Source organism: Falco naumanni, chromosome 3, assembly GCF_017639655.2.
Source record: "Falco naumanni isolate bFalNau1 chromosome 3, bFalNau1.pat, whole genome shotgun sequence".
In the NCBI taxonomy this organism is placed as follows: domain Eukaryota; kingdom Metazoa; phylum Chordata; class Aves; order Falconiformes; family Falconidae; genus Falco; species Falco naumanni.
Window position 1 is genome coordinate 78,447,174 of NC_054056.1, and position 26,149 is coordinate 78,473,322.

At 44.0% G+C, this 26,149-nt stretch overlaps 1 protein-coding gene across 1 annotated transcript in view; it reads left to right on the forward strand.

Annotated features, from left to right (window-relative positions):
* Nucleotides 1–6,786: 6,786 nt before the first annotated feature.
* Nucleotides 6,787–26,149, forward strand: part of TRIM55 (tripartite motif containing 55) — a 38,481-nt gene continuing 19,118 nt past the window's right edge. Inside the window, exons 1-8 of the mRNA XM_040586900.1 lie at nt 6,787–7,125; nt 7,553–7,725; nt 15,479–15,644; nt 17,377–17,472; nt 21,475–21,708; nt 22,757–22,779; nt 22,879–23,003; nt 25,200–25,420. Coding sequence (XP_040442834.1) covers nt 6,937–7,125; nt 7,553–7,725; nt 15,479–15,644; nt 17,377–17,472; nt 21,475–21,708; nt 22,757–22,779; nt 22,879–23,003; nt 25,200–25,420 — 1,227 coding nt within the window. The 5' untranslated portion in view covers nt 6,787–6,936. The remainder of the gene's footprint in view (nt 7,126–7,552; nt 7,726–15,478; nt 15,645–17,376; nt 17,473–21,474; nt 21,709–22,756; nt 22,780–22,878; nt 23,004–25,199; nt 25,421–26,149) is intronic.

The window sequence follows — 26,149 nt, forward strand, 5'->3', positions numbered from 1 at the left end:
CCAAAAGACAAACTTGCTGCTCTGATCTGGCTTTCAAAAGAAAAAAGGTATTGGGATTCAGAAATGGATAGTCATGCTGGTTTTGCTATATGCCTAAAGAGCATTTGTAGGGCAAAGGAACACGTGAAAGGAAAACAGGAGTTGTTTGCAAAAAAGAGGTACTACCTCTGTCCCCAGTCACGTGCTAAGTAGGTGCTTGACCGGTTCAGGTAATGTCTTGCTGTGTGAAAACCTTCCTGTCCCCCCCCACAGTATTTTTATTTAGCTGTAATACCATAAGGTTTGATCCTTTATCTTCCAGCAGTGGATATCTATTCTGTCCTAGAAGAATGACCCTCAAGATGGGCACGGATTAAAACATAACCTAGATCAGCCTAGGGAGCTCAGCAGGTCTCTGACGTGGTGTACAGACATGTGCTGAGTACATCCTTAAAAACAGTCTCTCCTTTGAACTACAGACCTCAGCATTGTACTGGAGAAAAAAAATATCCCCACTCCTCTGCTCTGCCAGCTGAGCTATGGAGGGGACATACTGAAATAGCATCAAGAGTGGCTTCTGTTGAGCAGACCAAAGCTGGGGAGAAACCTGACACTGGGACAGAGCTGTATCTCTGTGAAGCGATGAGCTGATGCCAGCCGGGAAGCCTGAGCTGGATCTGTGCAGTGAAAGGCAAGTCGCTTCTCTATTGAACATCACTGTCCTTTCCTAATGACAGAGCTGGGGTTGTGGCAGTGGGGTTTAAAGGGAAGTGCTAGGGCCTGTTAAGGCCAGAGCAGAAATCAAATCTGTCCTCGAGTCAAAATTCCTACTGCTAAAGCTCTTCAGCTGCCTTTTCATTAAATTCTGATATGCTCAGGAGGCCACCTAGCCCTACCCCAGCTGTGCCACCTGTGTCCAGCCTGCTGCCAAAGGACCGGCTCCTCGGCTGCTAACCCAGCAAACACCTGTCCTATTCCATAAAATGCAGGAACTCGGGAGGAGCATTCGTTCCTTCCTCCCTGCTAGCAGGGTAGCGATGATCTACAAACAGGGTCCCGTGGGACACTGTGGTAGCAAAGTAAAGTGGAAAGGGTTGGGGCTGCATGTGAAAAGTGGGGGGCTGTGTTAAAACAGTGAAGCACGTGGTCGCTTACTCTCCAATAGGAAGAAGGATTCTCCTACTTTTCTAACTGGTGTGTTCTCCCATTTTTCTAACTGATTTTGTTTTATTTATATCCTTTCTTCCTTCACGTCTCATTATCACTGCAGGGCATATTTGGGGATGTGGAACAGCAACCCTGTGCCTGTTATCTGTGAAACTTGTCCCGAGCCCTGGAGAGGACCTATTTTTAGGTAGGCAGGAGTGTGGTGCTGTTTCTTGACCACATGCAGTACTTCCTCCGTGCAGTGCTTTGGACATACTTTTATGCCTTGCCTGTGAAATGTGCATCTCTTTCTAGCAGTAATGTGTTGAGACAATGAGGGTTTGGGAACCTCTGGGCTTGTTAAGTTCAGTATGGCTCAGGGAGATGCTGGACCACAAATCTCGTGTTTGTTATTCCACAGCACCAGCAGCCTGTCTTTTCAGGCTCACTGATTTTGAGACAGATAATTGTAGGGAAAATGATAAACACCTCATCTTAATCACTGTTCAGGGTCACCCTGCCTCCCTGAAGAGTAATGTCCCACCACCATTTCTCATCCTGATCTTGAGCACTGTGAGGAAACCATGGCTTTCTGTTGGGAGGGCTTTCTCTTTCCCTGTGGCCCCTAAAGCTTGGTGGCATTCAGGTCCATGCTGGCCTGCTGGCATTGCTGGAGGGCAGCAGGAAGCCACAGGACCCTCCTTCTCCCAGGCAGGCAGAAGGGAGCAGCAACCCCATGGCTTGGTGTCCCACCAGAGGCAGAGATGGTGCATGGGGGTGACTCCCTAAGTTCATCCACAGACTCTCCCTGTTTAAGGGTCTTTTAATCCAAACCTCTGAGGTTTGTCTGCTATAATTTATGTTCGTACTGCTGATGAATCTGGAAGAGAAGTTATAATCTAGGTCATCTGCACTTTTATCCCATGTTTCTGTCTTTGCTGCAAACCATAGAAGATCCTTGAGTATGGATAAGCCCAGAGAATGCTGCTTTCCAGCATGATTTAGCTCAGGTCAGTGTCTATCCCCTACTTGAAAGAAAAGGGCAGGCATCATCCCTCTGACTGGTCTTTGTAGCTTGTCCCTGAAATCCTGTGCTCCTGCACGTTTGATGTGCTCCCAGTGACTCACCCTTAGAAATACTTTGAGCTTGCCCCTGCTGCTGTGATTTTGTATGTGCAAAACGAAATTTTAAAAGATATAATTTTCTTCTGCACTGGTCCTTGCTGGTTTTTTTTTTTTTTCCTGGAGATCTGAAACTGTTTCTCAGGTTGTTTTTAGAAGGTCTCCAAATACTGACTGCATATGGTCTATCATCATGTATGAGGTACACAAAGACAAATATATATCTCTTGAGTTGAAAAATGTCAGTCTCAAAAGGCAACTGTTTTGGAAAGCACTTGCCTCTGTTGCAAAGGCTCTCTTTGGCTGCATAAATCGAGTCATGTACAAGGGTAGTTTTGGTATTTATCGTAGGACGTTTAGTGATCACAATAAAATCATGAAAGGCAAGATACCGTTTGCAGTTTGTACTTGTATAGGTAGGAGGACTTCATCTTATAGCTGGCTCATCAGCTTAGTAAGTTGTAGCAAATGTAGGTGAAATCTGCATTTCTGCAACATGCTGGCTGTAGGTGGCAATGCCGGTGCTCACCATCCACTGATGAGTGACTGCTCACTACAGGGTAAATGGGCACAGACAAAAGGTGAGATGGATGGAAAGCCTCCCCTTTACAAGTATTTTTGGTCAAAACAACAAGCAGAGTTTGCAGGATGGGGAGAGGGGAAGGCTGCATTGTCATTTTACTCCGAGTCCCACATTTGGGTGGGCAGAAATGCAGGCAGCAGCCTCATTTTTTTTAGGATGTGTTGCTCGGGCAGCCAGGACTTCTCTCCAGAGCTGAGCAAGGCAGGGCAAAGCTGGATGGCAGACAGGCGGTGTGGCTGGGGGTCCCCCCACGCAACAGTGGTGGTTGCTCCCCTCTCTTGCCCCACAAGGGCACCCACCAGCCCAGTCCTCTTCCAGCAGCTGAGCTGTTGTGCAAAGCCCTCAAGTGAGCCCTGCCGACCCCAGGAGTGCAGCAAGCTGCTGGAGGCAGCCAGGTGCGGGCAGGTGTTGATCCTTTCCCAGGGGATAATAGGCAGCTGCCCACCTGCTTCAGGCAGCTGCCAGTGGAGGGGTTTGCCTGCCCCTGGGCTGGGTGGCAGGGGTGCCAGGGTGCTTTCTCAACCCCGAGAGCAGGCTGGATGTGGGGGGGGCAGCAGGCCAGGGGTCACCGTCACCCCATGGACTGGGATGCTCCATGCCACCCACCACGTCTGGGTGAGGATGCCTGGGCAAGGAGCCTGGTGCTTGCAGAGTAGGCTTTGTCTCTGATGGGCTGTGGGGAGATAAGTCACATGCGGGTTCTCCTCTGGCAAGAATACGCTTTTTCTCTTTGTTTTCCAGTCATGCAAGAGATCCACAGGGCAGATTTTCTGTGACTGACACACAAGAGCTTCACAGCACTAGTGCAAGATAAGAGGTTGCAGAGGGGAATTCTGTGAATGCAGAACCCAGGGATGTCATTATGGCATTGAAACCTGAACCTGAACGTCGCTCAACCTCTCCTTCCTTCTCCAAATCCCTCTCCTAAACCCACTGCTTTGCAGCCAGCCTTCCAGGCTCTCCTGGCTGTCAGTTCACAGCCCACAAGCCATTACTTGCCTGCAAAAATAGAGGAGTTAAAGGCAAGTATATCTCTAGTAATTAGTGTTCTGGTTATGTCATCAAAGCCAGGTAACATTCCCAGGCAAGCAATACCGAAAAACATTTTCATTAAGAAATGGTATTTTCTTCTTGGTAATGTCTGGCATATATCCAGACATTCTGTCCAGGAGTGGGGTTAAGGCAGGTCCTCTCGCCCTTTGTTAGTCCCTTGAGAGATGGCTTGGCTTGGTGACTCTTTGGAGGTGGACAGCTGTGTGTGCTGGTGGTCTTCCCTTGTGGGTGTGGAAGGGGAGGAAAAGGACGGTGATGGGGCTGCCAGGGAGAGACAGGAGGGTGCCGGGCTCTTTCTCAGTGCAAGTTCTTTGAAATCCAGCCTAAGCAATCCCTGCCGAAGATTACCTGCGGGACCATCCCATGCCTCCACAGCCTCTTGGGCTTTGCTCTTCCCTCCTTGCCACAGTGAGGTCATAAAATGCACGGCTTTCCAGGCACTTCTCATTGAGCCTTCACAAGCACAGCTGAACCTCTGTGTTTAACCTCTGCTTTACCTAGCAATCACTGCTGTGGTTCCTAATACTTTGACAGAAAAACCTGTACTAATTCTTCATGTGTCTGAACTACATATTCCTGCCAGAAAAATATTTCAGCTTAGGCCTGTCTGCAGAAGGTGATTTTATTTTTGTTTTGTCAGCTCCTTTTTGTGGCTGTGCTGTTTATTATCTGTTCCATGTTAGCGTGCTTCAGCACACAGAAAGGAGAAAACCAGCAGTAGGCTGTCCCTCACGTTGTTGCCATCAGATGTCCTCTGCAGATGCATCAGGTGTCACGCTCAGCCTGTTAACAGAAGGCTTCGGTGGGCTACCACAGGTAAGTTAAATTCACCACCTTTACACCCCAGTGGCACATTACACCCTGAGAGGTGTCTCAGTTCATTGTCCAAAGGTCAGCATGACCCTGAAGCTTTTTTCCATGCAGTGAACAACGCCTTCCATACATCACAGTATGCAGGTGTTTCTGTGCGCTGACTTTTCTAACCTTCAGCTTTTTCTCCCAGAATTTCTCTGTTTCTGTCTGTGAAGGGAGGCAGAAGTGCATTCCTTTTTCCCATGGGGATGGCTTTCCTCATCTAATTCAGAGCCCCTTATTAAAGGTTTTGATGCGCAAGGGCCAGCTGACTCAGAGCTAGGAGGGTAGGAATGAGGCACTGAAATTCCTCCAGATGCGAAAGTCACCTCTGACCCAGCCACGAGGGGAGGGGAAGAAGAGAAATATCTTCTGGCTGCTGCCAGGAAAGGCTCCCTGCTGGCCCTGCCAAAGCCCCAGCTGTCTCTGGCTCAGCTGCTGAAGCAGCTTCTCCCGCTCGGCTCCAGACTGTGGTCTGCACCAGGCAGTTGAAGCAAAGGTGTGATTTCAAACGGATTTAACTAAGCTGTCACAAATTTGCCTTGAATGCAAACGTTCAGAAAAATGTATTTCTTTCTATGTGAGTGCTGGCAAATGTGTATGTTTACACAGGGGAAATTCCAGCTCTGCATGCTGCAAATGGGTGAGGATTTCACCCAAGCAACTAAAAAGCAAGCAAGGCATTGAAAATAAAGTAGCCAATAATACATTTAATTTAATGTGATTCATTGCCATTGCATGGAGAGAACAGTATTCATTTTCATGTGGAAATCAATGAAAACCTTCAGTTTTGTGTTTTCCTGAAGTACACTGTTTCCAGACTGGTGCTGCATGCAGATAAAGGGCCCTGCACTGGAGTTGGGGTCTCCCCCAGGATGTGTAGGGGACTCACTCAGCCACTCTCCAGCATATTTCAGATGTAAGCCTATACAGTCATGAGGTAGAATAAACATGAAAGCTTTCTCCAAGACAATTAACAGAGAAAGTATTATATTTATTGATAGAAAGAGAAGACAATATTCTGATTACATGTACGGTACAGTAGCAAAGTGATTTTGTACAGTACATGCAGGGACTTTGGCTTAAATTTGAGGATGAGATATTTATTGCTTGTACAGTTGTGTGATAAATTATTGGCAAGTAGAAGCACAGATGGCTTTCCCTTAAGATCAGGCATCGCATGCCACAAATTATCTGGGAAATTGTAATTTTAAAAATAACTCTGGAACAAGTGCCAAGCTGAGAGGGATATCAGTGTCTAATAAACAGATATAAACACAGCAGTGCCCAAAACTGAAATATATTTGAATTAAACTATGCGGAGAGAGAGCATGTACAATTAGCACCTATTCTTTAGCAGTACAAATGAAAGCTTTTCATACTGTATTTCTTCTGTCGCTCTCTCATCAGGAAATTCAAATGAAGTTTTTCATGCATATTTAAGTTGCTGTGGAGTTAATAACTTGAGTATTTGTGTTAGATTCTTATGTTACAACTCCTAAAAAAAAAAAAAAATCACACCAAAAGAAACTTATGCACAGTAATAGGCAGGCAATTTTTTTAAACTGTTTTTTGGGGTGGTGATGTGTTTACACCCTGAAGTGTCTGAGCTCCCCTGCAGCCATCACTCCTATTGTCTTCTCCAGCAACCACGTGTACTTCCCGCCTTGGAAAGGCAAGATCCTGGAGCCTGCTGAAGCACATGGGCCAAATTGTGCCCTGCACCTCACCGGCATGGCTGCTTGCAAAAGAGGGCACTTGTCAGCTGCAGCGTGTGGCTGGGCAGAGCGGGGCAGCCCTGTGCTCTCTGCCGCCATGCAGAGATAAGGGGGGAGCGGATTGTGTTTGCTTATCACTCGGCCTCCTCCTCCTTAAGGGGTGAAAGCCACCATGTGAGGGTGAGGAGAGCCAGGGCCCTGCTGGCAACCGCCCCCCCCCCCCCCATCTACCCCCCAACCCCCCCCCCGCCAGCCGTCACCTGTCCCAGCCTGTCCTCCTCTCACGCGCTTATATGGGCACGGCAGGATGGTATCTTGTGACGCCACACTGCTAAAAACAGCCCCGGCTCCCTTCGGCCCCTTGTTTAAACAATGTCCTCTGCCCGGAGCAACCCAGAGAGCCTCTGATCGCAGCACAGCCTTGGACTTATTTCAAGGGAAATTAACCCGGAAACCCCTCCGTGAGGCCGTGATCCTGAGCATATGCCCCTGGACAAGCTAGGAATGAGCACCTCCCTGAACTACAAGTCCTTCTCCAAAGAGCAGCAGACCATGGATAACCTGGAGAAACAGCTGATTTGCCCCATCTGCTTGGAGATGTTCACCAAGCCTGTGGTCATCCTGCCCTGCCAGCACAACCTCTGCCGGAAATGTGCCAGCGACATTTTCCAGGTAGGTTTCTTCCCACAGAAAGTTCTGCGTCCTGAGCAACACTGACTGAAATGAATGGAAAAGCAGATTTTTCACACATTTTGGTTGATTGCTTTTAACAGTTGGTAAGATGGGGTGGGGGAATCATTTAAAGCAGAAGTTGAGTGTCCCCAGGGGCTAGGGCTGAGCTCAGAGCAGATTAAAGTGTCACCTGTTAGCTGCAGGGACGTGGCCGTGAGTGCGAGCTGAGGAACGAACTGGTCCCTCAGCCAGCAGTCACCAAGTGGTGGTGACTTTCCTGCGGGTGGCTTGCTGGAGATACCTTCTCCTTGGGCATGTTGACAAACAGTTTCCTACAAGCATGGTTTTGCACTGGTGCTTTTGAAAGAGGTTTTTGCGGTTTGGCATGGCCTTACTCATCTCTCCTTGTGCTGCTTGGCAAGAGCAGGCCTCCAACCCCTACCTGCCGACCCGGGGAGGCACAACCATGGCATCGGGAGGTCGCTTTCGCTGTCCCTCCTGCAGGCACGAAGTTGTCCTTGACCGGCATGGTGTCTATGGGCTGCAGAGGAACCTGCTGGTGGAGAACATCATCGACATCTACAAGCAGGAGTCTACAAGGTAAAGAGTGAATCTGTGCCCCTCTGCGGAGGTTTGCCACAAAAGCAGACGTGGCTTAGGAGGCTGGTGGCCTTTGGTCTTTCTGCTTGGCTCACGTGATGTTGATTTAGTTTTATTTCTTGGAAATGCGGAAAGGGATCGTGCTGCCATGCATGCCTATCTGTGTGCTGTGCAATGAAGTCAGCTCTTGCTGAGCACAGAAAACCATACCCAAACAGATGCTGAATTTCCCTGCTTCCACTTACAGCAGAGGATTGTGCTGTGCTGATTCACATGAGCAACACTCACCCCTGCAAGCATGCAAGCAAAGCCCTTGAGGTCAGCATGGCTACTCACGTGAATAAGGAAAAAGTAGCTAGGTTCACATAGTTTGTTTTAAAAAGAGTTCAGTCAATTCTTACTTGTCTTTAACCTGTCTGTTCTTATGCTAAAGAAGGGAAAGAAATTTCAAATCATGGTAGAAAATCCTGAGGGACAGACAGTGCAAACAAGAAGCAGCCTGAATTTCACAGAGAAAATACCCTGCATCACAATGTCAAATTAAAACTCAATAAAAAAAATATCTTCATTCCTGTCACCTTGGGATGTGAACTCATGAAATCAAGTCTTACTTAGGACTCCCTAAAAGAGAAGGAATTGTCAGAAATAATATGTATCAGTGCTGAGGAATGGGTTAATCCTGAAAAGTGAGATTACTCCTGAATGTTTTTTGCCTTAGTTGGATGGGTAATGGATCCAGCAATAGAAAAATGTTGCATTGTATTTTGTCCTTCTCTGGGATGGGTCAGAGGAATGGTATCACCATGGGGAACTTCGCAGGGGGAAGCTAAGCCTGGCCCCAGGCCACCAAGCAAGCAGCTCTCACCCAGGGAAGCTGCCTTTTGTCACCCGCCTGGATCCGTAGAGCCGGTTTTGCATGGCAAGGTGTTTTGTACACCTGAAGGAAGGTGTAATCCTGGTCATGCTCGCTGACAGTCTCCCCATCCCAACCCAACAAGGAGCTGGGTTTTGCAGGGACACTGAGATGGTATTGCTGGAGCAGGTGGACACAAACTTTCGAGCCCAGTGCCTGGATTGGCTTGGGGCATTTCTCCCCCCTTCTGGCAGAGGAGGACAGTCACCAACAAAGACAACATTTCAGAGCCCGATGGTGGCTTTGGTTATTCCTCGTTGTTTGAATCCCTTTGGGGACAGTTGTAGCTGGGCATAGGTTGGAGCTCCAAAGCATCGGAGAGCACAAAGTTGGCTTAAAATTGTCCTTTCTGCTGTCCTTTGCGCTCAGTGCCAAGGGAAGGTCAGCTACCCTTGTGTGTGTCATTGATACCCAAATATTATTTTAGTCAGGAAAAGCTTGGAGGAAATTACTCAGCAAAGCTATGGTGGTGGACTTTGCTTTCACCAAATAAGCTGGACATGTGTGACCTCATGTCTTTCTTGGTCTGGGTTTGTTTTCAGCTCACAGTTAAATTTAACTTAAAAAACAAAGAAATGCAGCTCCTTTTCCCATGTAACTTCATGGGCAATTGGAACAAAATTCAACAGAACTGTAAGAGATTTAGTAAATTTTTTGGAATTCCATAGAAGTAAAACACATGATGAATAAAAAGGGAGAATAGGAAAAAATACAAATATGAACATATTTTTCCTTATATATTTGTCCAGAAGGTTTATTTAGTTCGTTAAGGTGTTTAATTAACTTTTTTATATGTCCTTAGAATGAAAGTTATCCTCAGGGTTACATAGCAGCAGCAATGCATAGCAACGTTATCTAAGCTATTTGCCACTTCGTAGGCCTCAGCTCCTTATCTCTCTCCACCTAACATACCTCAGGCTTCCACGAGAGCATGAGCAAGATCAGCCATGGCTTTACCCTGTGCTGTCCCACCAAAACCAAAAAGTCAAGGGAAATCAAGCCTTCTCCAACTCTTCCTTTTGTACCAGTCTCTACTAAACTGAGGGCTGGGGCCTGTCAGAGGCACGTAAGAGGAAGGGTGAGATGTGACCTTTGCCTCCTTGTTTCTTCCCAAGACAACCCTTCAGACTGGCAGTACCTGTGATTTCTAAACAGGAGCCTCTTCCCCTCAAGTCTTCCTGTGGGTATAATTTACCGTAACAGTGTGTGCCAGAATGATGCCAGCTCCCCGCTGCATTTCACATGAACTAAGGAGATTGAGGGGAATTTAGCTAGGGAGCAAGCTTTGCCTCCTGCTTGGGCAAAAATAATTTATTTCAAAAATATTTTTTTAAAACTTGAGGTTTTACATGTATTAAGGAATTGTGGTTTTAAAAATAAAAGCTGGGGCAGGAGCTGGGCCATGGGGTTGGGAGGCTCTGCCCAAGCCCTCACATGCCCTCCTATTACTAAAAAACCCACCATACAGTCACATCCATTGCTCATCAAATTCCAGCTGATGGCAACGTAGCCTGTTGCCCAATTTAGACTCTATTAGCAACACAAGGAAAGAAATCTTCAAGCAGGATGTGGCTCTGACAAAGCTTTGAAGGACTGAACCCAGTGAAAATAGAGTTGGCTAAAAAATTAAACCAGTCTTTGAAAGTCTCTAGGTCACTGATTACCTGAAATATCCAAGGCTCATCAGGGTGCCTGCTGCCACCAGGAAAGGGTAGCAGCAAGAGGCTGTGGCTTCTCACAAATTCTGGCAGCCTCTAATGAGCTCGGCCGGCTATTTCTGATCAAAAGGTGTTTTGGGCTTTGTTACCAGCTGAATCCAGATCAGGGCGGGTTGAGCATTCTTTCTGCCTTGCACCTACCAGGGAGAGCCCTGGGCACAGGCAATCCCTGCAGCCCAAGCACAGACAGAGCAGTGTGTGCAGCAGCACGCACAGCAGAGACCAGGTGATGTGCTGAGAGAAGTGTGCATGGGCTCTGCGACAGGGTAGCCAGCACTGCCAGGAGCAGCTATCCCTGACACCTCAGAAGCCTCAGCTGGAGCTCCCAAGGGAAGACCTGGCTCTCCAGGATGGGCTTCGGGTATGCCTGGGGATCTCAAATGAGCTGGCCAGGCAGATGGGATCCCTGCCCACATGTTGCAGAGCAAGGGAGCTGCAGGAGAAGCGCCACAGATTTTGCAGAAAAAGAGATGAGAGAGATCACCTGGATCTTCTCCAACTCCCCATGGAGACAAAGCCCCAAGCTCACCTGTACCAATGGCTTTCCTGGGCCAAGCATTCAAGATAGTACTAGTGTTAATGGAGCTGCGAGAATCCCTGTCAATATGAACTGTTATGGTCTTCTCATTTTTCAAGCCCCATTTCTACCCTGAGTGTTGATGGGTTTTTCACTGCTTTTGGGAGAGTCCATCATTGTGGTTGATTTTCAAGGACCGCCTCCTCCAAGCTCAAGAATGGTCTGTCCCCACATACAGGAACTCAAACAATGGTGGCAGGATATCTGAATTGATTAACAGGGGGCTCCTGATCAAAATAAAACATTAAAATAGAAGCAAAAAGAAGGTGGACAGGTGACTCAGGAATATTTTGAGACACTGTCCAAACATGTACAGATGGGGTTCAGGAAGTCAAAGCCCACCTGGACTGAATCTGGTGAGGGACATGAAGGCTATTAAGAAGAGCTTCTACAGGTAAATCAGCAGCAAGAGAAAAATCAGGGAAAATGTCGGTCCACTGCTAAACAGAGCCGGGGCTCCTGTGACAAAGGGCAGAGAAAAGGCCAAGTACTCAATGCCTTCTTCACCTCAGTCTTTTCTGGAAAGATCAGTCCCAGGTCCCCAAGACCAATGGGAAAGTCTAAAGCAAGGAAAACTTACCCTCGATGGAGAGGGATCAAGTTAGAGAACATTAAAAAGAACTGGACACCCTGATGGGAGGCACCCATGAGTGGTGAGGGAGCTGCTGATGTCATTGCAAGGCCACTCTCAATAATCTCTGGAAGGCTGTGATAATCAGGATAGATTGCTGAGGACTGGACTGGAAGAAAGCAAATGTTACTCCAATCTTCAAGACGTGCAGGAAGGAGAATCCAGGGAACTAAGGGCTGGTCATCCTCACACTGGTCATCCTCACACTTGTCCCTGGGAAGCTGTTCAAGCAAACCCTCCTGGAAGACGTTTTCGAACATATGAAAGATGAAAAGGTGATTAGAAATAGTCAGCATGGATTTATGAAGGGGAAATCAGCCTGAACAACCTGGTAGCCTTATATAATGAGATAACTCAGCAAATGAGAGGAGAGCAGTGGATGTTGTTTATCTAGATTTTCAACACTGTCTCCTGTAACATCTTTATTGACAAACTGATGAAATAAGGTCTAGAGTAGACAGTGTACAGTGGACTGAAAACTGGCTGAACTGCCAGACTCAAAGGGTCATAGTGAGCAGCGTGAAGGCAGGTGGAAGCCAGTCATCAGTGATGTATGCCCAAGATTGATACTGGGGCCAATACAGTTCAATATCTTCACTAATGATCTGACTGTGCCTTACACAGTCACACAGATTCTCTCTGACCAGATGCAGGCACTAGGTGATGAGACGGTACAGGAAGGGCTACAGCTATATTAGGGTCCTCAGTAAAAACACTATCAAAGTTGGATATATTATTTCAGTAGACGTTTTTTGGATTTGTAAAAATCCTAAGGAAAACATGCCTTCTAACTAAACAGCAGTTTTCCTAAGGTCTTGCTTTTTCATTAATTAAAGTGTGCTCCTTTATGTGCCCAGCAACTTTGCATTTCATCACTAAGTCACAGAATCACAGAATGGGTGAGATTGGATGGGAGGTCTGGAGGTCATCTGGTCCAACACCACTGTTCAAGCAGGGTCACCCAGAGCTGGTTGCCCAGGAGCATGTCCAGATGGCTTTTGAGTATCTCCAAGAAAGGAGACTCCACAACCTCTCTGGGCAACCTGTACCAGTGCTCGCTCAATCATGCTCACAGTGAAAAAACGTTTCCTGATATTGAAGGAACCTCCTCTGTTTTAACCTGTGCCCATTGCCTCTGATTATGTCACCGGGCACCATTGAAAAGAGCCTGGCACCATCCTCATTACACCCTCCATTCAGGTACTTAGATACCTGAAGGTACTGAGAAGATCAAGGTCATTGTTAAGATCTCTCTGAACCTTCTCTTACCCAGGATGAAAGTCCCAGCTCCCTCAGCTTTTCTCCACAGGACAGATGCTCTAGACCCTTAATCGTCTTCAGAGTCCTTTGCTGGGCTCTTTCCAGTATGTCCGTGTCTCTCTTGTACTGCTGAGCCCAGAACTGGACCCAGTACTCCAGGTGTGGCCTCACCAGTGCTGAGAATCCTCCTCTCCATAAAACATGCACAACACACTGCACATTGAGGTCCAAACCTGGCTTTAACACAAAAGAATAAGCCTGTAGCAGTCAAACACAGGCTTAGCATCTCAAAAAGCAGTCAGAGAATGAGAGCACAAAGCTGTTAGGCCATTTCAGCAACCTGCTGCTTCTTTGGTCACAAGCACATCCGTGATCAATGTTTTCTTCTACTAAAGCCATACTGCCATTTTCCTATCCGCTGCTCTTTAATATCCTGTTTCATGAGCAGCCGCCATTTTAAACTTAGTGGTTGTATTTTGGCCTTTGCTACACCAATATAGACCCAGAGGATTGCTTCTAAAGTCAGGGAATGTTGTGCTAAAAACCTCTCCTTTTGCACAGCCTAGAAAGGAGGCTGTAGATCTGTTTACTTCTAGTCTTCTGTCGCTGTCTCCAGGGCCCCACTAGTTCAAGGAGTTCTGCCAGGTTTCTTCCAGCTCTTTGCGGCACCTTTGAAGGTTGGCTGCTTCTGGCTGAACTTGCTTGACACTGTCGCCTTTTTGCCCTGCACAATGTGTTTTTCATGCTAGCAGCACCATTCCAGTGTCAAATAACGTCCTCGTAGTTTCTAGTTCTGGTCTTGTAAATATTTGCATAAAGAGCAGCTATTTCAAGCTTAATTAATCACTTTGACATTCATTGTCTGTTACTGCCTTCACATGTAGGCCCTCCCAACGGTGCACTATCACATGAATGTATTAGGGGCTGTTTGCAGTCATCTGCAAACTACGTAAAGCTTTTTTTACAGTGGAGACACACCTCTTTTGACTACCATTGGAGTCCCTTATGTAAATGTGTGTTAGAAATCTGACCTGTATGACACAAGCTTCCTTCAGAAGTGTCCGTCTTGTTTTATTCCAGTATATTGTGTTATATTGCAGACTATAGATTTTCATTATGATCCCTTTAAATTCCAGTGCCCTCTTGAAATTAAAAAAATATGAATGCATGAGACATTTTCTTTGTTGGTTGATCTTTCTTTAAATGCATCTAATTGATCACATTCCATTCCTTTCAGAAGAGAAAACCTGTACTTTGTCATTAAAAAGTAAATACCATGTCCACTCTACCAAACTGTATGGAAAAATTCTACTGTAACGTAACCTAAGATAAGGACTTTTTCATACATTTTAAAACCTGAATAGAATGACTCCTTACTACAGAGCTCTGTAGAACGGCTTTTAATAAAATATTTCCATGTAATTCTATTAAATTCTGTAGTTTTGGAAAATATTTTCTAATGATAAAAAGATATATTTCTATGATGCCACTGCCCCACTTGCTACAGGTAAGTCATAGTTCTCCTTCCAAATGGTAGCAGAAGGGGATAATGGCTTACATTGGAAATATTTAATGTTGCTACAGTAGGAGTGTGTAGGAGTAAAAAAAAACATAGTAGGAATAAAAAAAACAATCTACTGACCCTGTCATCTGGCACCACATCCTCACCAGTCATGTGCTTGCCACAGATGTGCTCAGGGTGCTAAGCCTGAAGTGTGAGCTCAGAAAAGCATCAGCCTGCCCATGCGGACTGGACCAGAGCTTTCACTTACACCAGGAATGTCAGTTAAGTAACTGTCTCATTTAAAGGAAGGTACAACTAAATTAGTTCCTAAAATAGCAGGGATTGATTTGTGTGTGTATGGCTAAGTCATTTTGGTGAAGATATCAGGACCGAACTGCAGTCTAGTGATAGTTCCTGGCTTTGCATAGGAGAGGAGCGCTTCTTGTGCAACCCATGCTTTTTGTGGTAGGCGCAATCAAGTCATCTACTGTTAAAAAGTCTGACACTGTGCAAGCTACACACATGCCACCCAGCTAAAGTTAATTCATGTGAGACCTTGTTTTGGTTGCTGGCCTAGTGTCAAAGCCATAAGGACCCCCGTCCTGTTTGATATTGGATATTGACAGTCCTGACTTGGGCCTCACAAAGCTCGTCAGCAGAGATACAGAGTTAAGGGCATAAAAGTCCATCAATACCTACAACTCTTGCTTCAAATTAGGCCCCTGCATAAGAGCTTGGCTGCATTAAAGCCAGGTGCCTTAGTGGTGAACCTGAAAGAAATTACATATGTTTCCTATTTCAGACAGATGTTAGATAACATGCTAATTAAAGCACACAAGTAGCCTGAGATGAATCTTAGTGAGGTTATTTACATTTTAAAATATGAGCAAGAGTTCAGTCACACTGCTAGCTGGAATCCCCATATGAAGTCATGTTGCTATACTGTCTTCACACCCTGTTGTGTCAGGACACTAAGTGGTGCCGCTGTCTATTTAGTCACTCTTTGGCAGGTTTAAGTCTGTGTTGCGTATTCAGGTCAGCCACGGACACTGCTATACGAACGTGCTGTATTTCACGCTGATACCCTACATGTTGTCATCAGGAACCCATGAGTACCAAGTCTGTTTTAAAAACTCATTTTCTTTTGCAGGCCTGAAAGGAAGTGTGACCAGCCAATGTGCGAAGAGCACGAAGATGAGAGAATTAATATCTATTGTCTGAACTGTGAAATGCCCACCTGCTCCTTGTGCAAAGTCTTTGGTGCCCACAAAGACTGTCAAGTCGCTCCTCTTACAAATGTTTACCAGCAACAGAAGGTAAATATTTTTTGTTTTTCATGGTCTTCCCAGCAACGGACAGGACCATCAGCAGGAGAGTATTCCCGTGGGCTTCCTGCAGGTTTCCAAAGGGGCCTGGGGTGCCTTTGCCATTCCTGCGTGTGAGTGAAAGGCCCACATGAATCTGTAGGAACTGTTTAGAAACATGGGAAAATAAATTTATGAGAGATCACACAGAGACCTATTACAGAGAACAGAACTATTACCCAATTTTTGTTAGTATAGTGAGTAAATATTTTAGATGATTTGATGTGAAGCTGAGGATCTCTCTTTTGAGGTTCCTAATCTCCTTTTTTTTCAGTACTTTTAGGTCAGAAAAACAAATGTGATTTTCAACACATGAAATGGAAAGAGAACAGATCATTACAAATCAAATAGTTATCTATCAGGCACTTTTGCTTTTAAGCATCCCATTTTTAAGAAAAGTTAAGTGAAAAACCTCCTCTTCCAAGTGAATGCAGGAATATTCAATAGCTGGCAGCACAGGATGTACCTAACATCCTCTGCCCTTGCTGTCACCAGTAAAAGACTTGTTTATTTTTAATACAGTATTAATTTAAAGCCTGACTCACTGGGTTATCCTCCTGAGATAAACAGCTCATTTTTCTGGAGGGCCCCAGTGGGGCAAGCAATCAGACAGGCCAAGTTTGCAATCCCAGCCTCCAACGTTGTCACACAGATGCTTGTGTGTGGAAACTACAAATGAGAAGTCGATTTAGGAAAGTAGTTACAAACATCCTTTTCAATCAGAAAAGGAGGGAGAAGGGGGAGAATTTTCTTGGACTGAATCCATGCCCCTCCATCACTCCCTTTGCATAGAGATTTGTAAGCAGTGATTTCCTTCCCAGAGCACCTTGGAAAGGGGATGTCACACCCAAGACTGGAGGTGTAACCTGGAGGCTGCAGGATGCGTGCTTCAAAGAATCCTTTACAAAGCTGTGGAGGCCACAGACATGGTTGCTTCTGTCACTACAGCAGTGTGCCAAGGGCACCTCGCCCTCCCCAGCACCCTCACCAAGTTCCCTAGGGACTAGCTTCTCTGTCTCTCATCTTCTAAGGATACCTCACAGTCATGCCCATTCCCACGCTCAGGCTGTTCCCTTCTTCCACTCATTTCTCTCATGGCAATGGCTCAGCCTCCATCTTCTCCTTTTCTCCCTTTCCCTCTCACCACAGCCCCAGCTCCACTGCCCTCACTCCAGGAGCTCTGCAGTGCCCTGGTACCTCCAGGTCCATGGGCCACCTCTTCCCCTTTCCAAGGCCAAAAGCTACAGTCTTCAGGGAAATATCACAGTGGCATGGCTAGACCGCGACACTAAAAAAAACCACCCTCCAGAGATAGTGTCTTTTCTCTCAAGAAATCCAAAGTGAATATTTTGGGGCTATTGAAACAGCACTTCAGACAAAAGCACCTAGAAAAGCCTCCTAGAACAAAGTGCTTCCTCCTTTCCAAACTACCGTTTCTTTTCCATTAAAAGTTTCAAAAATGTCAATGTTGTCATAGTGTTTTGGGAGAAGAAACAAATGCTAAAGTACTAGCAAGCAGGTGATTTGGGGACAGGTAAAGCGCCGATTCTCCTTGGTTCTGGTGGAAAGAAGAGCTAATACCCTGGTATGGCTCATTCACCTCCTGCTCCTCACTGTTAGATGTGCCACCCTGAAAGTGGGATGGTGTCTAACACCCTCCTGCTTACTCTCTCATTACGTCTAGTCCGAGCTGAGTGATGGCATTGCAGTCCTGGTGGGGAGCAATGACAGAGTGCAAGGGATAGTCACACAGCTGGAGGAGACCTGCAAGACAGTTGAGGTAGGTACCACCTCTTTCAATGCAGTTATTTCAGTGTGAAGTCGCATCTTTGGACTGCTGGTAATAATCATTCTTTAACAGACCTCACTTTACCCAAATGCATTCCTGCATCATTTAGCGCTAAACCATTACCTGTGGCTTTGTACAATATCAGCTGTACAGCCTCGACCAAAGAATATGTCCTGCTTGGCACCGTGCCTCTAACATTGGCCATGTGGTTGAGAACAAAGAGTAAGGATAACCCGTGTCAGCACATCTTGCTAAGCATTCTTAGTAACATAGGATATCACTGAAATTAAAGCAAATCCAACAAAATGCCATCAACTCCCAGCTCAGATCAGGTACTAGAGCTGTAAAAGACCAGTACTTGTCTAAAGCCTGACTGGTCCTGTGTGCAGAGCCTTAGTCTCAGCCACAGCGTAGCCACAGTGCAGCTCCCAGGTATGCCAGTGAGCTCTGTATTTGGTTGTTTTGCCTTGTGCACAAGAAGTAATTTTTTAATGTACTTATGTTATCCTTTAAGGAGTCTTGTTTGGTGCTTACTGGATTGTCTGGTAAAGTTCTTGCTCTGACAAAGCTGGTATTAGTTTTGTGGCATTCAATAGCAGAAGTGGCTTTCGTTTCTTTCAAGAGGCTTGTACCAGCAAAGCAAATATAAATACCATCTCTGACCAATTTGAACCTCACAGAGCAATAGGCTGAAAGGAGCTCATACGAATTGATTTTATGATCAGAGTTTGATGAAGCATCTAGTGAAGGAGTCGCATCCCTTTCAGCCCAATTAGAATTATATTGACCCTTCAGAGCTGGAGCAGGAAAGAGAAACAGCACAGAAAAAGACATTAATCCAAGATGTATATATTCTAATTGGTAAGGAAAATTGATTCCACAGTCTACGTACACAATTGCCTAAGGCTCCTATTTCCTCAGAGCAAGAAAAAGCAGAAAATGTCCAAATTTGGCTCAAAGAACATAAAATCATTATCCCAAGTAAATGAGAGAGCATGTTAGTAGCAGTCAGAACTTTGTAGTCAGGAAGCCTTCACATTGCAATGATGAAATTGGCTGCTATCAGGGCTTTGCAGACAGAAACAAGCCTTTCAAGTAGGTTAACTGCAGAAATTTGAATGATACAAAAGCAAAAGCTTCTACTCATTTAAGTTCAACTAGCTGAACCAGAAACAAAACTTCAAACGTCTAGTCTGAAGTATGGAGAAAACACTGTGCTAAAAATACCTTCACAAATACAACGGTTTCTGAAACTAGCTTGCTTCCTCAGTCATCCACTCAGTTTAAAGTCCAACCTTTAAACTCAAAGGCCAAAGAAAGTGCAGCCATTTTACCTTCAGATGTTTTAATGGGCTTTTCACCTTTTAAGTCAAAGATTGCAGAAAATAGATCTTAGACCATACCTTGGCACTTCCATGTTACATTTCAAGCAATTTGACACATTTCCTACCATTCAAGAGCTTTGTCTGAATTGGCATCAGTTTGTCCTTGAAGATGAAAAGCTGCAGCTGGAGCTGAGAAATGTGCACACATGGAAATAACGCTTATAACCTAGGATGGTCTCTTCTCTCTGCTTAACACTTTGCAGAGAACAATAAATATCTGCTTTAGTAGAAAATATCGTGATCATTTTCCTTTGAGCTGGAATAAACAATAGCCTACAGTTCTAAATGTAGCTATTGCTCCTATCCAACCCTAAAAAGCAGAAAACCAAACAAAAAAATTGATTAATAATCGTATGGCTTTTAACTGATTGAAAGGTAGACAAAATTCACATATTATACTGAAAATAAAAAAAGGAATATAAAACGCGAAATACTGGAAAACGATAATAAATCACTAAGTACTGTTTAGTCTTGTAAACAATGTGAGTCAAATAATGAAGGGAAAAAAATTACAATGTTTCTTTCAAATGCTAATAACGTAGGCCAGTCAATACAGATACTTCAGAACAAGCAGCAAAACTCATGCTCAGTGGCAAGGCCTCCTCTTTTTTTTTTTTTTTTTTTTTCTGTAGCAGTGCTTTAAAAAAAAACAAAAAGACTGAGAACTTTTTAGAATGAAAACTCATGTATTTATTAACCTTTCTCATTACGCAGAATCTGATTGGGGTAATTCCATCAGGCAGAGACCTTGTATGGGAACGTTTTATACAGAAGGAGAATATTTCAGAAACATTTCATCATTTGCAATTAGGAACCTGTTTTGCACTCTCACTCTTGAGGTTTACAGCTCTGTAATACTTGCTGGTGGCAGGAAATATTATATATTAGAGCACAAAGATAGGGAAGGATCTCTCAGGGCACCCTGCTGTCACTCTCTTGGCCCTTCTTCTACTAATGCTTGTCCTGTGTCAAATAGCAAAGATAGCACACACCTGTCTTGAAATTAAGGCTGTTTTACAAGTGATCTGAATGATATTTTAGAGGAGGTCATTGTAGACTAAACTGCAGAGGAGTCTGGAGCAAGCGGGAGTGCAGGAAACACTGGGAGAAAGCTAGGAGAAAAGGTGAAAAAGGAAGGAAAGAGTGAAAGAGGAGAGCTAGATAGGTGAAAGAGGAGAGGAAGATAATTTGAGATCTGAACAACAGAATGACACCCAGGAACTGTGACTCACTTTGTGTGAAAGCTTCCTTATCCCCACCCTATAATTCACTAATCAGGAATTTCTGGGAAGTGGCAAGGACCTCCAGAAAAGCAGGACAAGCCTGCTCCATTGCAAGGAGTTTTAAATTAAGGAGTGCCTGTTTAGCTTAGTCTTCCTCATCGGGAAGCAGAGGTGGATACTTGAGACAGTGCAACAAGATCTGTATTTGCTCCCCACCTCTCAACACAGTGATTTTTGGCCACACATCCATCTCCGAAAGGCTTTCTCCTTTGTATGATACAGAGCAGACTGTCACCACTGGGAGGAAAAAACTCTGGCTGAAAGTCAAGAAAAAAGTGGGATTCTCTCTGGCCAAGTGCTATGAATAATCAGTCTTATCACTTCCAAAAGTACTGTGAGACTGTTAATAATCCTGTGCTGCCAGGATCTCAGCATCATGCCTCCAGGGATGAAGATGAGGAATTGATTCAGCCTCAGTTCCTAGGAAAGAGATTTAAATAATCACGGCTATCCACAAGCAGATATAACCACAATAAGGTTATGCCCATCTGTGTGCCCTGGGGCACACAGATGACTCAGGTACTTCTGTTTGGTAGACCTCAGACATTATAGATAACCTATCTCAAATTTCCTCTTCATAAATCCTCTCTTGCAAACGCAATGTGTTCTTGTTAGAGAGCGCTCAATGAAGCAGTCATCAAACCCATCCTCCTTACCTAGTGAAATATGCTGTGTTATCTGGTTGGAAGGACAATAAAAGTGTCTCAAAAATGATGTGAAAACCATTGCCTGAAGGTAGGGGTTGGAACCTGATTCCTCCTTCTTGTCTTTGTGCTTTTGTCGCACACCATTTTCTTTGTGGTACCTCTACCTCATTCAGTGCACAGTAAATGGAATATAATGGACGCCGACTGTCAAAATAGAGTCTAAGAGGGCATACGTGAAAATCAAGCCCATCCAGGACAGTTCCAGGTTCTCTGGTAGAAAAAAGAAATTTCTCCAGAGCCAGTTTGAGATGATTGCTCCGTTAAAAACCATTCTGTTCATGTAAATGAACGCAGCTGCTAATATGGGGGGGGGGGGGTTTACTTTTTCTGCAGACTTCAATGTATCACTACAGACATCATAAATACCTTTTAAAATTTTTTATCAGACTGACAAATTATACAATGACCTGTTTGGGAGCTTTCCGTTGCTTGAAACTCAGTCTGAGAGCAGTTTTAAAACTTTTGTTCGACAGTTATAAAAGTCTCCAGGGTCATTCAGAATCCTTTGCACTGTTCAGAAAGAGGAATTTCTCTGATGAAAATGCTTCCAAGTAACTGTGAAAATCAAATCTCTTTTTAAGAACACAACATGTTTAACATAAACCAAATGTTTCACAGGAATGCTGCAGACGACAGAAAGAGCAGCTGTGTGAAAAATTTGATTATCTGTATTCTGTACTGGAAGAAAGAAAAAATGAGATGACACAAATAATTACTAGAACCCAAGAGGAGAAACTGGAACATGTCCGCTCCCTGATGAAGAAGTATGCAGACCATTTGGAAGCTGTGTCAAAGCTTGTTGAATCAGGAATTCAGTTCATGGAAGAACCAGAAATGGCTGTGTTTTTGCAGGTATAAAGTCTGTAAGCAGAGATAGAAAAAAGAATGATGGGTTTATTGAAATACTATTTAAGCATTTCTCAATTTTAGGCACATTCAGAGTTTGGTCATCTTTGAGTGAACATTTATACAAACTCATTTTTTTAAACACTTGCATCAGCACAGACAAATGACTAGTCTTCTTGTGAATAGTATCCAAACCATGAATGTGAGTATATGCTATTTGCACCAAAGTATACTATTCTGTGAATGAATTTCTAGTCCCCAAAGAAGAAACAGGAATTTTAACATTTTCCTACATATCTTTATTTTCCCACCACTATAATACATATATGTATATGAACTTCTGTGAGTTATAGGTTTCATTTGCATATTGACAGAGTGATTAACTTTCCAAGAATTAAATATGTATGTTCTAAGTCAGATTTTTATGCCTTTACTTTATTTTTTGTTATTTCTGCTTTCTTTCTGTAAACTTAGGAGAACTGATTAGGAAACCATTAACAGCCCATCCAGTGAATTCACTGGTGTAGAATTTCTGTCCTGCAGGTTTACAATTCCTCTATAGTAAAGGCTGAAACAGTGTTTTGTACAGAAAAAAAAAAAAATTGTACAGAAAAAAAACAAATAATTGCCTTTGAAGAGCACAATATTCTTTCCAGACAAATAAAATTTTGTGGCTCCAGAAGTATACCCTTATGGATAGTCAAAGATGTAGTTACTGTGACTAAAGATGGTAACGGAACAATTGCTTTTCACCACAAACACACACAAAAAAGAGCAAAAATATTTCCATTTCATTTTTGTAGAAATTGTACGTATTTCTCATCATATTCAGATTTTAATTAAAAAGTCTTCAGTGAACTAAAAGGTTTACCCAGCTGTATTCTAATTACCATCCAAATTTGATCTCATTCATAGATCTCATGGCTGTCATTTCTGAGATCCATTATTAGTGCGTTTAGAAGCAGCCAGTGTAAGAATTAGATCTCAATGTATAAAATCTCTGAAAAAAATGGAACCATTTAAGAAGTCAGTTATTTCCTTTTTGTTTTCACAGAATGCCAAAACATTACTACAAAAGTAAGTATTTAAACATGAGACTCTTGATCTTTATAATGAATTACAAATTATAAATTTATCTGGAAATTCAAATGCCAATAACCAATCTGTCTGTTTTAGAATTACTGAAGCATCTAAAGGATTCCAAATGGAAAAAATAGAGGATGGGTATGAAAACATGAACCAATTCACAGTAAACCTAAGTAGAGAAGAAAAAATAATACGAGCAATTGATTTTGACAGAGGTACGTAATTTATTTCACATAAATTGCGATCTTAAATTGCAGCTGTGTGTGATTTACATGATGATACTGTGTAGGAAAACTTGAATCAGATATTTATCTCCATCCCAAAGTGTAACTAGACTATTTTGATTCAATTGTAATCAAAAGCAAAAATCTATCACAGTTAAAAAATCACATAACCTGTTTCCACCATTAATCTTACCTTTTACATGGCCTCACCTCAACACTTTCCTAAGCTCATGGATTTTTACTGACTCCTCATGTGAAAGGACCACAAAATTAATTTTTTATCTCTTTCTATAAAGTCCTTTTTCCCCTAAAAGATATCATTATTGTATGACCTGTCTGCTCTACAAAGTCATTAAAGAAATAGAATGTTTATTACTAAAAGAAGTACTAACAAAAGATACATTTTTAAAGCTATTATAAAAATTGAGAACTATAACAGAAATATAATCAAAATTGAAGATCACAGAGTTATAGAGGGAAGAAAAAATTGTCATCATCTTTCATGCATTTAACATCTCGTGTCATGTCATTAGTCATGATGTCATGACATCAGTCATGATGTCATGACTGAACATGCTTAATATGTCTTTATAATAATGTGAAGTTGTAATTCTGCATTTATCAAAGTAGCCTGAAAACTAGGTTCACCTATGCTTTACCTTACAAAAGAAGCCACAAGAAGTTAATGAAAATAAATGTTTCAAATCAGATCTCTCCTATTAACAGGCACCAGTAATAGTCATCTGGATGTCTCTAATTTCCTTGCTAGCATTGGATTCTTCTGGTACACTTACATTGACCTTTATCAGCCCAGTTAAGTCTCATGCAGATGCCACGCATCATGTACCCCCCTGCCACGACTTGCACTAACTTCAGAGTGCGTGGCTGCTCCCTGCATGGGACCCTGTGTACCTGCTGTGCAGATCTTGGTCTGTAGGTTAGAATCCATGGACTAGCTGTACTTGGCACAGGGGTCCATGTAGCAGGACAGCAGCTGTTGCACCAGTCAGCAGCAGAGGAGCAGGTGCCATCTTGCATGGCCATGAACTTCCAGGGATTTGTCCTGGGAGGAACAATCCCTACTCACAGCCTCATGCCCAGTTCATCCCTCTGATCAGCCACAGCTGCCACATCCCTGCCACACACATGCATCTGCCAAGGTCACGACCTCATGCTCTGGACACCACCACCACCACCACCATGTGACAGGGAATGTGACCCCCACCTCTTGGGGACAAGGCATTAGCAAGAGCTTTGGTAATCAGGAGTTCAGTCCTGCATTTGAAACTCCTACTACAGTCAATGTGGTCCTCTCCAGTCAGGGGACATGGAAGCAGAGGTTCAGCACTCTGTTTATAGGAGTGGATTTGCCTGCAAAAACATCTCTCCATTATGGGGGTGTTTCTTAATTTGCAGATCTACATTCATTCTACATACTCAGGCAGAGCCATAACCTGTGCAAAATGCGCAGACAATTTGGAGCTTGGGTTAATGCATCCATCTAAGTTTATTTCTTTGTAGTGCTAGGATGGCTTTGAACAACATCTGATGTTTGTGAGGATGAATAGTATGATTATGCAAAAGAAAATGCATTGTTAGAGAGCTCCCTCTGGAAAAGAGCCGAGCCATGAATGCTGTCAACAGCATGTGTCAGATAATGCAAAAGCGACAGTTTGACAAAGTTGGACAGTCTGGTGTTAGGGAGGTTGGTGTCCCAGACCTCCAGTCATGTATTGCAAAGCACAGACCTGGTAAAGATTGATTATGATGACTTCAATGGTGTTTAAAACAAACATACAACCTAAAATTGCAAGAGGGACCTTTCTCCTGGCCGATTGTGCCAGAGCAGGTATCCTCTCCCCCAAAAGTGCAGGGTCATGCTGCACATCCCTGAGGAGAACTTTCTGTCCTCCTTCCCATGGAAAGGGTCAGCTTAATATTTTAACAAGCCTGTGTGTTTGGTGACCTCCTTGCTGTGAAGCACCTGCTGGCAGCTCCATAGCAGTGCCCAAGCCAGGCTGGTGAGATCAGGCTCCTCACCAACGCTCCCCCCCAGCCTGCATCCTCTGCCAGGCAGCAGATTAGCAGTAGCTTTGCCATGCAATTGTAAATGACTTTTTAATTACATAAAACTGCAGCCATCTTCACATGGCACTCAGCTCTGTCCTTTTATGTGTGTCCTATCAGAGGAGGAGGGTGAAGAGGAAGAGGAGGAGACAGTGGATGGTGAAGATTTGGATGAAGTCCACACAGAGTCATCAGGAGAGGAGGAGGAGGAAGAGGTGGAGGAGGAAGGTCCTGAGAGAGGACCACAGCCACCTCAGCAGGACCCTGAACCACAGAGCACAGCGGGAGACCCCTCTGCTGAACCTGCTCCGGTGCCACTACCCACCACCCTGGCTGGTCAGGTAGGTGCCCCCCATGGCCCCCTGCCCTGCCAGCTATGGCTATGCTGGTCATGTCCTGGCAGAGCAGCAAAATGCTCTCCATGACCTGTAGGCACCATATGTCAGGAGCACAGCTAAGGGAGTCGATGCACTGGAGAGCAAAATTGTGTATTGCCCTTGTACCTATATATACAACTGTACCCTGTCCTCTTGAGTTGTGTATATATCACTTGATAGGCAAAAAATTATGCTGCTAGATAAACTGAGATATATATGGGACCCATAAGATATAAATAAAAGAGATTCAGTTTGGGAGTTAAACATGTTATGATGGATGTTGTGCTTGCTGTGATTTAACTCAGACTAATTACTATGAATGAAATGGTTTTTGAAATATTTATACTAAGAGAATTTGGAATTCCCTCTGAATTTAGTGAGCTTTCCACCACCAATTTTTAGATCATACTTCTAATCTGTGAATGGTGTTTTCCTTCTTCTGCTCTGATCATCCTAGGGACATCATCTAGGTGGATGCAGGAATATCATACACCAAACAGGAGAGGAAGCTGCTTCTTACAGCCTAGCAGCAAGCAGATGCAGGGTATGAATAATTTAGGCCAGCACTTTTTCTTAAGGAATGTGGTTAGAATGAGACCATAATTGCCGTATATTCTAAAAGGCCTACATAGAAAATATGCTTCATGTGCTACTTTAGCTGGCCTTACATATAATTAACTTAGAAAATTCTCC